Here is a 14,289-nt window from a genome sequence, read left to right on the forward strand (position 1 = left end):
TTAGCTCTTAATACGTCTAGACCGTTTATCACTTCCCGGTGCCCGACGGCGTTCGAACTTGACTTTCGGTGTTTTATTAGCCATACCTCGAGACATCACTACAATCGTATCTTCATCTTCAGGGTAGGTATAAGGAGGAAAAAGACATAGCTCTTGCAAAGAGTTTGGTCTTAATCCCGCTGCGTTTTCTAGAATCCGTCGGATACCGTCATATCCGCAGTTCGCTAATACCGCCTTTCGGATGATTTCTATTCGTGACTCCATCAAGTTCATAAATTCGGCCCAGTCACTTTGGGATATCTGAGTCGCATCACACCCTCGACCTACATGAGATTTTCGCGAGCGCATTGTTGGTCCCATTGATGGCTTGGCCATCGACGCAAGCACAAATGCTGGCCATCCACATCGGTACTGTAATTCGTAGACCCTTTCACATTGTCGCAGACGTGCGTGCACTATACTCTCAGAGGTATCAAATGCTGTCTGCCATGATCTGGAGATATGAGTTCGCCGACCCCACGTACCATCTATCTGATTTCCTGTATGATACGCTGCTATGTCTGTCCACCACCACTTAAGCCACTGCCGAAGGCCTCGAATATGCTTGTACCGCCGCGACCAAAGTTCTGCTCGCCCTACCAACACACTATCAAGCCAAGCTGTTCGTCCTATCTCACGCTCGTCACCAGATGAATTCAAATCCGCGATGTGTTCTCGGCCGTTATGCAGCGCAACCTCTGTGAAATCAAGAACTTTATTCGCATTAGAGGATTCTCGCTCATCGTTAGAACATGGTAAACCTTGACTCTTCAAAGCTCGGGAAAGCTCAGAGGCAGCCTCAATTAGATCTTGGAACGCAGCTTCGGCGGAAAAGTTGTGCTTAAATTTGGCTTTTCTAGGAATAGCTTCCTTTGATTCGGAAGTGGACTCTGCCGCCACCTTGAAATCCGTTTTCATTTTGCTCTTAGAGTTAGCAGATCGCACAAGACGTGTGCTGTTTCAAGTTAGCAAGGATAAGTTTCTATTAGGATACTTTTGATAACTTACGTTTTCGACTTTGCAGTCTTGCTGCGCTCCGTAGATCCTTGAGGTTTGAGTGGAGTCGTAGAACTCCCCGTCCAGTCCATGTATGTTCCATCATTTGGATCATCTTCTTCGGCTGCTGAAAATGGTGAATCATAGGCATCTGCGTCTTCATCTAGAAAGAATGAGTCTCGTACTCCTAATATCAGATTTACATGTCTCTTACCACTACTTGTATAAACTCGCTTCCTACTCTTCTTGACTGCTGGCCTTCGTTTTGCTCCATTCGGACGAGCAGCTTTTTTATACTTGATTGGTGCTGATCGCTTCCGACTTATCTGTTCCTCAAAATCACTACCTTCATCAGATTCGAATAATTTATCCAAATCATCAATCTCAAATGTATTGTCCGGCATGCTATTCTCAACAAAATTCTTTTGTCGTTCTATCATTTCTTCTGTTTCTTCTGTCGGTTTCACCCTGTCATCCAAGTCGTCTCCTACAGGAGATCCAGGATCTTGAGCAGGATTAATTCTATTTTCGTTAGCAATAGTGATAACTTGGTCTGAATCTAATCTGTAAGGTTCAGCAGATTTTGGATCATCTTCTGCGGATTCCTTTACACTTGCTAATTTGGAAACTGCAATGGCTTCAGGAGTCGAAGAAGATTGACGCATAGGAATTCTCGGAGACTCTTTGCTAGACGAAACAGATACGACACTGGATGATAACTCAGATGGCTGGTCAACGATAGACGCCAAATTCTTCGGCGATCCAGATGGATCTGGCTGAAGTCGCTGAATTGTAGCTGATGTCGGGGAGACTGCTTCAGATGCTGATTTAGAATCAATTTCAATTTCTCTCTTATCATTTTCCTCAGTCGAGATCTTAGATTCGGACTCATTCAAGATGGAAGATTCAATATTAGGCGGTGAACACAGTTCCAAAACTTTGGGTTGCAGTGCGTTGAGTGGATGAGGTTCCTCAGAAATAGACTTCGCAGATATCGGTGATTGCAGAGTATGTGTGCCGATTGAAATATCTGGGATATCTTCAGTTGGTGAATGTTCCCTGGAAATCAATGCCGGACTACAAGAGGTGACTATTGATTCAGTTGACTTTGAAGGACTAGAATCCGCAGAATTGGAAGACTCCGGTTCAGTCACGGGCTTTAGAGCATTGCATTGCGAAATTGAAGGATCTGAAGCAGATACCATCTTTTTTCGACGATTAATTTTTGAATTTCGTCTAAGTTGATTTGGATTAATTTCCAAGGATTCTTGTGTCGGATTATCATTTGTAACTGCTGCAAGTTTCATACCAATAATATCCTGGGAGGAGACTGGCGGATTTCGCGGCGAAACAGCTTTTGGGGGCTCTTCGGAGACAGCATGTGAAAATGAAGCTGCTTTCGGAACATAGGCCGGTGACCGATCCCGAGAAATATCATCTGGCGTAAGACTAGATGTTCGCTGAGTTGAATCAGCGACCACATGTTGATTTTCTGTGGACTGAGGAACTTCAGTAGTTCCAGGTTCAACTTCAGAACGAGCATCTGCAACTAGACTAATTACTTCCTGCTTAGGATTTCCTGAGACGGGGGGAGCAGGAGAAGATATATGTGCTTTTGAAATATTTCGCGAGAGCTGGTCCTTAGTGGGGTTTGGATCGGCCTCTCGGTGTGGCATGCCATGCGTGCGGCTCGAGTTCGAAGGAGGTGGATGATCAGGCTTATTCGGAAGAATGTTAGACTGAGCAGTTGGCCGATAGTTAAGATATTGTGGATGTTGGTGGTCCGATGGATACTGGACATTTCCTGAATGTTGATGGTATAGCTGCTGTTGTCGAGAATATTCCTCTATGGAAGGTTGCTGTGCCACATAAATATTTTGCTGTTGATGTGACCACTCATTTTGATCAGTGGGATGAGACGACTGGTTCATTGGATAGTAACCATGCGGATGACCTTTCGTTTCTGGGTGAGGAGGAACTATTTGATGCTCAGCGCTGGAAACCTGAGATTGTGTAAAGTGATTTGGACCAGGCTGCGGGGCATAAGGAGTTGCCGGGTGCACAGGTGAGCCATAATATATTTGGGGGGAGTAAGAATTGACTCGCGAGAATGTACTGATACCACTGGAGGGAGTAAGCGGAATTGATCCAACAGCGCCATGAGGGGATTTAGAACGAGTGTCAGAACCTGTTCGATCAGAGTATGATTGAGATGTTAACTGGGGAGGCGCAGAAGCTATAGAATCAGCAGGACTGTGCGGGAACGGATAACTTGATGCCATCGGCGAAGCAGATATTAAAGGTAAATGGCTTGGCCAGCGATTATCTGCCGCATTGGTTGATCGCAGAGTAGCTGGAGGTGCCTGCAAAGCAGGGGAGTGCAAAGGCGGACCCAGTTGTTGCTGATGCTGGACCGGATAGATCGAATCCGAAGCTCTTCGTGGAACGTTGTAAAACTGCGAAGCAAACGAAGGCAGCTGAGTATTTGATTGCAGTTTCGTCAATTGCGGCCTGCTGAATGGTGCTGCAGGCGGTTGATCAGAAGTCCGATGAACCAAAGGTGGGGTTTGCGTTGTCTGCGGATGCAGAGTCTGAGAAAAAAAATGCTGAGGTGGATGGTGAGTGGGAACAGTTCCAGAGGAAGGATCGGCCCTAAGTGTAGAAGTAGCAGAAGAATGAGTTGAAGGAGTACCGAAATTTGTAGTAGGATGATAAGAAAAGGAAGTAGGTTGAATCGGTACAGATTGAGAAGGATGATGATAGTAAGCTTGCTGTCTATTTGCCTCACTGCTTTCACGCGACTGGACAGATGTAGCGCTCAAGGGAGGACCATAGGCTTGGACCTGCTGATGCTGATGTTGATGTTGATGTTGATGTTGATGTTGATGTTGGCTATGTGTAATACCTAGAGGAAATGACGGAGGGACTGTGCTTGAAGCAGTTGTGGGCGGATAATTGTAGGCCTGTGGATCGCGCGGAGAATATGGTTGTTGGGCCATTTGCGGATTATGATATTGGGGATAAGGATGCGAATATGGAGATTGCGATCGCGGCCAAGCTCGATATTCAGTTGGAGGATGTCCGTGATCCGACTGAAACGCCGGAGCGTCGTAAGTCGATTGGGGAGCATGCTGAAGGGGTGCATGACTATGTTGCTGTTGGACAAGATTTGTTGGAAACGAGGGATTGAGAGGAGCAGGCATTAGAACAGGAAGTCGTAGTGATAATTAGACTAGAAATAGTCTAATATGCAGTTCAAGAACCAAAAAAACAGAAATCAGAAAGAAAATGAGATCCAGGAGGAATTTTTGAACAAACTCAGCAGGATCATGAACGAGCCTGCTTGGGAACCGCAGAGATCCACCAGGAAGAGCGAAAACAACGAGAAAATGAGCGATGGTTCGGCGGGGATGCTGTTTTGGATTCGTACGAGATTATTTGTACTAGGAAGCGAACTTTGAGGCGTATTACTTACAGTTACAATACATATATGCTGAATATTAAAGTTCAAAAGGCGTGCACGCGGCACTTTGACTAAACTTGTTTTGGCCACTAACTATGGAATAGTGCGTTATTCGCTTAGCCATATTTGGACTAGGCTGTCAGTGCGGCGATGTTCTAGGAATGGCCTATCTTGACGAAATGTGTGATTCTCTGAATATGAATAGAGCCGGCAAGAGTTGGTTATTTATTGGAGGGCTATAAAACTGAAGCATGGAAGGATATTGGTCTTTACTAAAAAAACTATATTGACTCTATTGACAGAAATGAAATTGTCAAAATCTGAATTTTTTTTGAATATTCTTGTACTGATCCAAATCTTGTCACAAGACTTTGTCTTTCAGAGGTTGCGAATTTCAACTTGTTGCCACCTTTCACGAACGGATAATATGTGCGGCCTGCTCTGACATTTCATTTTCTCAGCTGACCGGACCGGCTAATTTCGTCCGCCATTTGCCTGTGTCATTTGTCTATTTCTACCTGCCTGGCCCGTCTAACTCAAGCCTCTCCGCATCTTCAAAGCGGTGGTACGTGCGCTTATCGCACAGCCATGCTGCGAGTTGAGTGGCGTAGGTACTCACCAGAGAAGTTGCTAGGTTTCGCTGTTTCGCGCAATCAACCAGCCACACCGCTGTTTAGGTAATCGTGATCTGCAAGTGAGACAATAACCATCAAAACATTCAAGAGAAGAAAATAAAAATTTAAAAACCAATATTTGGCTATCTGTTAGCGATACTATAGAAAACAAGGATTTATTAGCCCAGACTGTTCTGCCAATGGAATTGTAGCAGGTGCCTTCTAGAGCCACCCCCGTTAACTAGTGTGCCGCTTCGACACTAGAGGTTTCCTTTCACCGGCTGGTTTCTAGACGTTCTGGTTCCACTAACTAACCCTCTGCCCTGTTCTCCTCAAACTGTAGTTATAGAATCGGCATTCTTGTGTATTATTTGATTTAACTGCTCTGCTTTTATCTTTGAACTCAGATTTTTGTGCTTGACCCTGCGTGGCTCTTTTGTTCCAATGTCGGCTTCTACGGATGGACCAATTTATCATTCCCGTACGAAAACACGCGCGTTTGAATTGTCTGTCTTCATTCGGCTAATAATCACTTTGTAGCTTTCAAACCTCAGCGAGACTACAACCATTCGGATGACGCAGAAGTAGGTTCACAATTGAGTTTATTATTTTCTATTTGTCCCATTGGTGCTAAATTGAACTAGTACAAGCGTCTTCGAGGACTAGGTGAGTCTCCTGTCCTTCTGGTTCGTTCGGTATTAACTCAGACCAGCCGAAAACGAGTATAAGGCTAAATCCCGCTGCTTGAAAGATTCTCAAGATGCATATCATTCAGGGGATGGCGCTGGAGCTAAAGAGTTCTCCAATAGAGCCAAAGAGCATGATCGACTAATGGATCAGTACAATGCTCAAGCTGCTGCTGTAAGCACTATATATACTAGAATATCAAATCTACATTTCATACTAATCTATCTCGAGTTTGTGTTCCGAGCAAATAATGCAGATTCGGATGCAGATGAGATAGATCTTCATGGTTTATTTGTTAACGGTTGGTAGTCATGCAATTTTAATTAACTTACTCTAACTTCCGACAAGAGGCTGTGGAGTATTTGAAAGAACGTATAAATTCTTCCATGCAACGTAATGAAGATCATTTGGAAGTGTAAGTCTTATTGAAGCTATTATGAATCGATTGCTGATCGCAATTAGAATTGTCGGTAAGGGTCATCACTCTACAGGTGGCGTTCCCAAAATAAAGGTAAGTCAGATTTTTTGAGTTGTGATTTCTTGCTAAACCTCAACCTGTAGCCGGCCGTTATAAACCTCTGCGAAGAGCACGGATTTCAGTACGGTGTAGAAGATGATAATACCGGTGTGATTTTGATTAACTTCAAGGCCTCTGGAGGAGCTATTCCAATGAGCGACATGCCTATTCAACCAAAGCGACGTTTCACAAAGGCTGACAATCATAATAATCAGGCAACAAATAACTATGGCAATGGGAATTATAATGGTCCCAGTTATGCCAATGCAGCTCAACAACATCCTAATGTCGGTCATCCTCAGCAGCAGTTCCAGACTGAAAATCAAAACACCACTCAGAACGACGATCTTATTAAGATTATGGTGGGCTGCCTCAAACAGTGCTGTATTGTAATGTAAATTGTTTATTTCTTTTAAAAAGACTATTAATTCTGTGAAAATCTATAATTCATAATATAATATTTTGGAGAAATTCTTTGAGCGAAAGTGCTACGTTAAATATGCTAGTGGTCAGTATGGGTGTATTGGCGTTGCCAGACCCTAAAAACCCGAGAGGAATCAGTCGTTTCAGCATATTTTCAACTTTATAAAAATAAAATTCTTTATGTATTCTTCGCCACAAAATGAACCTGAACAGAATAATTGCTTGTGTCAGGCAACAACAGCCTCGCAAAAGCTGAGCCCATTAACATTGCTTATAATCTGTGGCATTTCACTCAGATCCAAAATTTCGGTTCAAATACTCAATGAATGATGCTTTAATGCGATCGTGATCAATTTGTCTTACTTTGTTCAAAGAAACAAAAGTCCGCCGTAGTCGCTGCAGCTGTGCAGTACTAAGCACTTCCACCGGCGTTTTGATCTTCTCACTCCGTTGCCCAACTGGTATCTCTAGTCCTCCACATCCAGTCTCCTTCTGTCTTTCCATTATTAATTTAACTACTTCTTGTGTATTTCGATCAAGCTCGTAGATATAATCACTTCCAGCGGCAGGTTTAAGGAGAGTCGCAAAATTAGGAGGTTTTGGTTTCCCGTGCATGATCGAGTCGAACAGGCCTGGCATTATGACCGATAATTCATCAGAGTATGATAAAAAATATAAAGGCGAATCCCATCTGTTCATTCCGTTCGGTTCTTCATACCTGAAAATCAGAGCATCCATTCTGTTATATGTTAGTCTATTCTATCGATCTGGTTATTTATCTCTCAGTCACTGAAAACATACAATTCATTATCCCATCTACCAGGACCTTCGAGTCTTTGGGAATTCCAATCGCGACATACTTCCGGTGGGGTTCCGACGTGAACTACAGCATAGGTTGTCTGCTCTGACTTTGCTTCACAGAAGATCTGATACCGATAGCCCTTTATATAGTTCAGGCCATCGACTATTACGATATTATCTTTATTCAAATTCCGTTTTATCGCAGACATAAGATTAGCTCGAGCCAGTTTTTCATTTTTGCTATCTATTGAACTTAGAAACTGCGAAGCTGGTAGACTCAAACTAGAGCGCACCTTTGTAAGTGCTCTTACTGATTTCGACCGACTCATCAGAGACCAAATATACTTTCTTTTCAGGTGCTCGTTTCCGAAACTCGGCAGTGATCTCCTGTGCCCTTGTGCTCTTTCCTGAGCAAGGAAAGCCGGAAAGAAGAATAACAGGCATTTCTCGACAAATATTCGAAATTTAAACGCCAATATGTCCACTTTCTGTTTCGCAAAGCAATTAGGCAATCGAAATGGTCGCAAGCTAACAATAAACGTCAAGCATCAAACAGTAACAGATAAATAGGATAGCACAGTTAAATTTGTTTAATCAGAAGGGCATCTAATTCAGTTAATATAAAATTTTCGATACTCCCCAGTTTCTCAACTATTCCACTAACCGTTCTCCGGGATGATCAAACGTTGGGAGTAATGATCTCTCGAATTTAGTTGAAACTGCTGTAAGCCAAGGGTTTTAAAGCGATTTTTGTTTACCATAGGACGCGCCGGTTAATAATTAATCAGAATACGAAATATATAGAAGTTTTTAATATATTTAACCGTGAACGGTTGAAATATTATTGCACGATAAAGATGCCAAGGTGAGTATTTTGAATTAGATAGTATCAAAGCTGGTCTAATTCGTTATAGGGAGATCATAACACTTCAGGCGGGTTCGTTTTCAGGAGTTCTTGGACTAGGATATGCAGAACTAACAGTACGTCTGTACAGGCCAATGTGGAAATCAGATCGGTAGCAAGTTCTGGGAACAGCTTTGTCTGGAACATGGACTATCGCCCGATGGAACTTTACGCGAAGATCTTCCTCTGAATACCGTTGCAGATCGGAAAGATGTTTTTTTCTACCAATCAGACGACACGCGTTATATTCCTCGTGCACTACTAATAGATCTTGAACCACGCGTCATCGATGGAATTCTCAAATCTCCTTATGCGAAGATGTATAATCCAGAGAACATTTTCAAAGGTGGCGATGGCAGTGGAGCGGGAAATATCTGGGCGATGGGATATCATGCGGGAGAAAAATTGACCGACGATTTGATGGACATGTTGGATCGAGAGGCTGACGGTTCAGATTCTCTCGAAGGATTTGTATTGATGCACTCTATTGCTGGTGGAACTGGATCTGGTCTCGGCTCATATTTGCTCGAGCGTCTCAGCGACCGATTTCCAAAGAAGATAGTTCAGACATACTCTGTATTTCCTGCTGTTCAACAAGTGTCTGAGGTTGTCGTGCAACCATATAATAGTTTACTGGCATTAAAACGACTGACTCTGCATGCTGATGCAGTTACTGTTTTGGATAACGCGGCGCTTTCAAGGTTAGCCGCCGATAGCCTACGAGTTCAAAGTCCGACGTTTGACCAGACAAACCAACTTGTAGCCACGGTTATGTCAGCAAGTACTACTACTCTTCGGTATCCTGGATATATGCACAACGATCTTGTTTCAATTCTCGCGAGTCTTGTTCCTACTCCTCGATGTCATTATCTAATGACATCCTACACTCCGTTCAACGCAGACTTAGTCGACCAAGCCAAATCGGTTCGCAAAACAACTGTCCTCGACGTGATGCGCCGATTATTGCAGCCAAAAAATCGCATGGTTTCTACACATCAGTCTGCTGATTCCTGTTTTATTTCAATTTTGAATATCATTCAAGGTGAAGCCGATCCAGCAGATGTCCATAAATCGTTACTGCGAATTCGGGAGCGTGGCTTAGCTAGTTTCATTCCTTGGGGACCAGCAAGTATACAGGTAGCACTTACAAAAAAGTCTCCATATGTTCAAAGTTCCAACAGGGTCAGTGGGCTTATGCTTTCAAATCATACTAGTGTAGCATCGGTAAGTACATATTTGTACCCCTCATTGCCAAATAAAGTATCTTGTCTAATAGAAATCTTATAGCTATTCAAGCGAATTCTTGACCAATATGACCGCCTGCGGAAGAGAAACGCGTTCTTGGAATCTTACAAGAAACAGCCAATGTTTGCAGATAATCTTGATGAGTTTGATGATGCACGAGAGGTAGTTGCCGATCTTATAGCCGAGTACAAATTAGCTGAAACGGCTGATTATTTGAATTAAAACGTGTTAAACTCTATCTGTATATTTGGCTGCTTGCTAGATGGAGTAAATTGTATTTTAGGCTGGTTTATAATAGGTTGGTGAAGGCTTTCAATGCAACACAGTTTCTCTAATTTTATCCAAGGCGCGCCACTTCTGATCGACTTTGTACTTTGTGTAAATTATGTGCCAGGCTCAACAGTCTCCGTTTATTTGTGATTATTGGCGGATACCATCTGCCGGCGATGTCATTTGGCGAAAAGCAAACAAATTCGTCTTCTTGATTTGTAAGACAGAAATGATGATCAAATAGGCCAATACGGTCCGGTATATGCTTGTTCTGCACGTGGGGAGGACTACCTGGTCTGTAGACGTCACCAATAATATTAATACCTTCTTCTTCGCTATCCGAAATCCGCTCAATTATCATGATATCTGCTTTTTTATTTTTTACTGGATCGTGTTGTATAGCTGAAAGACCGTCGTCGATACGAATAGCGTCTCCAACCCAAATCTTTTCGGCACCGAGAAAAATACCTCTATATTTTTTGGTTCCATCGGCATCAATGTCCAGTAGGCCGAAAAGTGAAACGGATCGAACGGTCCGTATTACAGGCTCAAGACTGCATGCATGAGACGGCAAGGCAAGCCAAGGAAGTATGTCTTCTTCAAAAACCAAGTCCTCGTCCTCCTCAATATCATAAAGAAATAGCCTATAGAGCTTATCATTCCCCATTAAGGGTGGTTCTTTGGAATACCTTCCGACCCAAGCTTCATCTTCTACCGTCGGCTTCCTGATCACTAGGGCTGGTCTAGCTCGCTCAGCAAGATTATGTCCATAGCCAGGCTCCACGTACCACACAATTTCGCCTTGTCTAAATTTCGCTGATCCAATGAGCATATCTTCTTTTGACTCAGTCTCATACATAAGGTTCAGTGCCCGTCTACGAGCGTCCTCTGTAACTAATTCCTGTTCTCTTTGTGTCATTGGTCTCTCACTAGTCTTGGAAACGTCGACCGACTGACTAAGCTTCCACTCGACACAAACGTTACACAGACAAGGTGGCAATCTGCGTAGCTCACTACTACTTTTGCCAACGTATTGTAGAAGATGAATAAAGTGTTTGGCGATTTCTTCTGGAGAAGAAATGAATTTACCCGATGGATGGCCGCAGAGATATTCGCGATATTTCGGTGAGGAAGTTGAAGAAAGTTGTTTGCATGTCGCATAAATTCTGTAAGAACGAGGCAGAGCTTTTATTGTAATTATTGGTGGTATTCTAGGTTCTACATCAATTCAGTTAACTCCCTTGGCTTGATCATTTCGAAATCTCGTACCTTTCCTAGGGTAGATATTTTCAAACGCTGGGGACTGCTCTAGCGCACGTTCTATTTTTTGCATAAACTGTATACTCCGAAGATTATCTTCTGGCAGATACATGTAATAAAACACCGAGCCATCGTCTTTCGGAGTCTGATCCTGAGCTTTTGCAGATGGCCAAGCTCTCGAATGAGCATCTGAAAAAGGAAATCCTATAGACAGTTTAGTCCTTGAACTGTCATCGATCGGAAATTCCATTTTCAAAAAAAAAATCTCTGTAATGAATTGCACTCGTCTGTGATACCGATTTTCAGATAGCGATTCAGTGGATATTCAAGAAGATTGGTTAACATATGACCGTGCTTCGAGACGCATGAGGTTATGTAAAATCAGCGCCGCAGTTACGATTCAGCGATCAAGATAGTTTCATTTCTGATCCTGTACAGCTAAATAATTACGATCTGATAATCCATATTCCTGCACAAGTAGAAAAATGTCGCTACATGATTTATCGCTAATTGTCGAAAAAATTACGTCTGGAACAGAGAAATTAGAGACAAGAATTTCTAAAGAGCGGATGATCGAGAGACAATGTGATGAAGATGATAATTCACTCACCGATGACTTAACCATTTTATTCACAGATACTATTGATCGGAATTTACTTTCGGCGGTACGATATCTACTGGTCTTCTAAGGTATTGATTGACTAATTTGATATTATATAGAATTTGGACTACGCCCGCAAACTGCTAACTCAAGTGGATGGTGCAATGTTTGTTGGCCAGAACTTGAGGAATTCTGAAGAGCCGTATTTGGGGGCGAAAGCGATTCTATTTTCCGAAAGGAAGCGAATACGGAATGTACAAGATGTATGTGAAAGTTTATAAATATGTTAAACAATGTTAATAAATTTACAGAAACTTCAAGGATTGGACGAGGTAAGACTAATCTAATTCGCTAAATAGTTAATTGCGTTTAACAACGTCAGGAATTAGAGCAGAGAACAGATTTCGTTAAGAGTTCGATCAAGTATCGGCACTACCAAGTGATGGCTGATAATCCTGATGAGGAGTCCCAGGATATGACTGCTTCACTTTCACCCACAATCGAGAGCGACCCGATTTTAAGTGCTCCGTCATCTGACAAGAAATTAGATCCGCTAGTTCCATCAGGAGTTCCTACGACACTAGAAGATCGACTGCAATATCATCGAGAGCAGCAAAATGAGTTGGCTGACTCGTTGCTTAAACAAACACAAATTCTGAAACGCAATGCGTTGGCTATGGGTGAGAAATTAGAGAAGGACGCAGATACTGTGCGCAGCACCATGAATGCTCTAGATACGAGTGTTGACAATATGAATAAGACTGGTGGCAGGCTGGCCCAGTATAGGGAACTCAATGCAATTGGCTGGAAGTTTTATATTGTCAGTTCTTTTGTAATGTTTTTGAGTGTTTTTGTAGCGTTAATTGTCATAAAATTACTACCGAAATGGTAGATTCCTAACTATATATATACATGAATTTCAAGTTCTGTGAGAACGTAAATTTCTTTGAGGGATCAATTCCTCGATGTCGACAATTGGACTAGACTCCAGCTTAATTTTTCGCTTCCGCTTTGCACCGTTAGCGCTGCGAGGAGATACATCAGGTATATTTGGTTCTGAATCTATATCTGCTTTGATTGGTACAGCTTCAATGAGTTCAACCTTTATTGATGCATCTTCATGGACAGTAGTCGATATTAGTCGTTTACGGGGAATTTTAGATAATCGTTTATCTTCGGCTTTACACAGTCCTGTTCCAGCCAATGTGCAGATTCCGCAGGATTTCGATCTTGCACCACAGGAAGTTTGCCCAAAGCCTACCAAAAGGGGATTGGTCTCCTTCCACTGTTCTTTAGGAATAATATCTTCCAACTGCGAACGAGCTATTTCGGGAGTGATATTTGCAGGTCCTTTTGCAGGAGGGAATACCAGCCCAAACTGTTGAGATAATCGAAGAATATGTGTGTCAACAGCAAGACCATAATCAATGGGAGTCACTGGAGCTTCGGGTACAGTGCCATCAGAGTTTGGATATGGTTGAGCGTACTGAAGATATAAAATACCCATTTTGGGTCCAACACCAGAGAAGGTTTTAATCAGTGTATTCAAATCAGTAGGAATTCGCTCCTGCAATTCTTTACCAGGGAGTAACAAATCTGCCATTTTTTTCATGTAAATGGTTTTTTTCTGGTGGAAACCAACCGCATGTATGATTGTGTCTAGTTCTGCATCAGATAGCGTGAGAATCCTGGCAGGCGTGATTTCGTCAGGATAAAACCGAGCTCGAAGTCCCTGGACCGCTCCAAAAGTGTACTGATCTTTAGTTTGAGATGATAAAAGCAAGGAGATGAGGATCTGCAAGTTTTGTGACTATCAAAGGTTATCACCAGTTAGAGAAAAAAAGAAATTTTGCTGGGCTTACTGCAATAGAATTCGTTTTACGAACTTCTTCAGGCAATACATGACATCCCATATGATCTACTGGAGCTGGGACCTTGCTCCGCATTTCGAGCACATGTTCGCGGATGGTCAGCCATCGCGCACGCAGGGAAGTAAGTCTCTTTGAAGCGCTAGCCGGCGGTGTAATATACGACAAGCTCGTCATAATCTTTGAATTGCCAAATTTGCTATTCCGTATCCAAAAACAAATTTATTCTTGCCTCTTCCACCTTGAGACTTCTGTCTCCGCTTCGAAGCTCGAACTTTCTATTATTCCTAAGTCAGTTTCGAAACTCCGCTCTCAATTCTTCCGATATCGGTATCATGTGCGGCTGAATGCGGCTTGAGATTGGTCCTAATACTACTTAGATTCATGCTGGAATATTCTGCTGTGAAAGAGAGCCGAAAAGGCTCGAGATGCTGCGGCGGTGGCTGGTTATGTGGCGTCTCACATGACGTGGCTATCGCTCTTGCCACATGCGGCTGTGCACTCTGTCCCGGCGGCGTGGTTGTGCAAGTCTTGTCCCGTTATAAGAAGGCGGTCGCCGTCACTTGCGCACTCCTGCCACGATTTATCACCATAATCAGTC

At 42.9% G+C, this 14,289-nt stretch overlaps 7 protein-coding genes across 7 annotated transcripts; 3 read left to right on the forward strand and 4 right to left on the reverse strand.

Annotated features, from left to right (window-relative positions):
- Positions 1 to 4,238, reverse strand: V1516DRAFT_685522 (uncharacterized protein; the record flags this gene model as incomplete). Its single annotated transcript, XM_066923622.1, has 3 exons — positions 1 to 994; positions 1,048 to 1,198; positions 1,250 to 4,238. The coding sequence occupies 3 exons, from the start codon at positions 4,236 to 4,238 to the stop codon at positions 1 to 3; spliced, it is 4,134 nt and encodes a 1,377-aa protein (XP_066777293.1).
- A 1,318-nt stretch (positions 4,239 to 5,556) lies between these two features.
- Positions 5,557 to 6,714, forward strand: V1516DRAFT_695778 (uncharacterized protein; the record flags this gene model as incomplete). Its single annotated transcript, XM_066924008.1, has 8 exons — positions 5,557 to 5,593; positions 5,653 to 5,696; positions 5,757 to 5,778; positions 5,825 to 5,973; positions 6,031 to 6,100; positions 6,148 to 6,214; positions 6,262 to 6,310; positions 6,361 to 6,714. The coding sequence occupies 8 exons, from the start codon at positions 5,557 to 5,559 to the stop codon at positions 6,712 to 6,714; spliced, it is 792 nt and encodes a 263-aa protein (XP_066777294.1).
- Positions 6,715 to 7,027: 313 nt separating this feature from the next.
- V1516DRAFT_624983 (chromatin associated protein KTI12) lies at positions 7,028 to 7,984 on the reverse strand (the record flags this gene model as incomplete). Its single annotated transcript, XM_066919689.1, has 3 exons — positions 7,028 to 7,478; positions 7,541 to 7,784; positions 7,834 to 7,984. The coding sequence occupies 3 exons, from the start codon at positions 7,982 to 7,984 to the stop codon at positions 7,028 to 7,030; spliced, it is 846 nt and encodes a 281-aa protein (XP_066777295.1).
- Positions 7,985 to 8,397: 413 nt separating this feature from the next.
- Positions 8,398 to 9,911, forward strand: V1516DRAFT_664222 (Tubulin/FtsZ, GTPase domain-containing protein; the record flags this gene model as incomplete). Its single annotated transcript, XM_066920575.1, has 4 exons — positions 8,398 to 8,405; positions 8,455 to 8,477; positions 8,536 to 9,668; positions 9,732 to 9,911. 4 exons carry the CDS (start codon positions 8,398 to 8,400, stop codon positions 9,909 to 9,911), a joined length of 1,344 nt encoding a protein of 447 aa, XP_066777296.1.
- On the reverse strand, positions 9,831 to 11,644 carry V1516DRAFT_674932 (uncharacterized protein). The gene is made up of 2 exons (XM_066922163.1): positions 11,229 to 11,644; positions 9,831 to 11,177 (listed from the first exon to the last, which is right to left on the reverse strand). The coding sequence occupies exons 1-2, from the start codon at positions 11,467 to 11,469 to the stop codon at positions 10,027 to 10,029; spliced, it is 1,392 nt and encodes a 463-aa protein (XP_066777297.1). The 5' UTR covers positions 11,470 to 11,644; the 3' UTR covers positions 9,831 to 10,026.
- Positions 11,588 to 12,726, forward strand: V1516DRAFT_331179 (uncharacterized protein). Its single transcript, XM_066918904.1, has 4 exons — positions 11,588 to 11,884; positions 11,940 to 12,083; positions 12,132 to 12,152; positions 12,203 to 12,726. Exons 1-4 carry the CDS (start codon positions 11,705 to 11,707, stop codon positions 12,710 to 12,712), a joined length of 855 nt encoding a protein of 284 aa, XP_066777298.1. The 5' UTR covers positions 11,588 to 11,704; the 3' UTR covers positions 12,713 to 12,726.
- On the reverse strand, positions 12,672 to 13,959 carry V1516DRAFT_711930 (DNA glycosylase). The gene is made up of 2 exons (XM_066924278.1): positions 13,683 to 13,959; positions 12,672 to 13,630 (listed from the first exon to the last, which is right to left on the reverse strand). The coding sequence occupies exons 1-2, from the start codon at positions 13,863 to 13,865 to the stop codon at positions 12,740 to 12,742; spliced, it is 1,074 nt and encodes a 357-aa protein (XP_066777299.1). The 5' UTR covers positions 13,866 to 13,959; the 3' UTR covers positions 12,672 to 12,739.
- Between the last annotated feature and the right edge of the window lie 330 nt (positions 13,960 to 14,289).

This window comes from Lipomyces oligophaga (assembly GCF_038497815.1).
Source record: "Lipomyces oligophaga strain CBS 7107 unplaced genomic scaffold V1516scaffold_4, whole genome shotgun sequence".
NCBI classification, from domain to species: domain Eukaryota; kingdom Fungi; phylum Ascomycota; class Lipomycetes; order Lipomycetales; family Lipomycetaceae; genus Lipomyces; species [Lipomyces] oligophaga.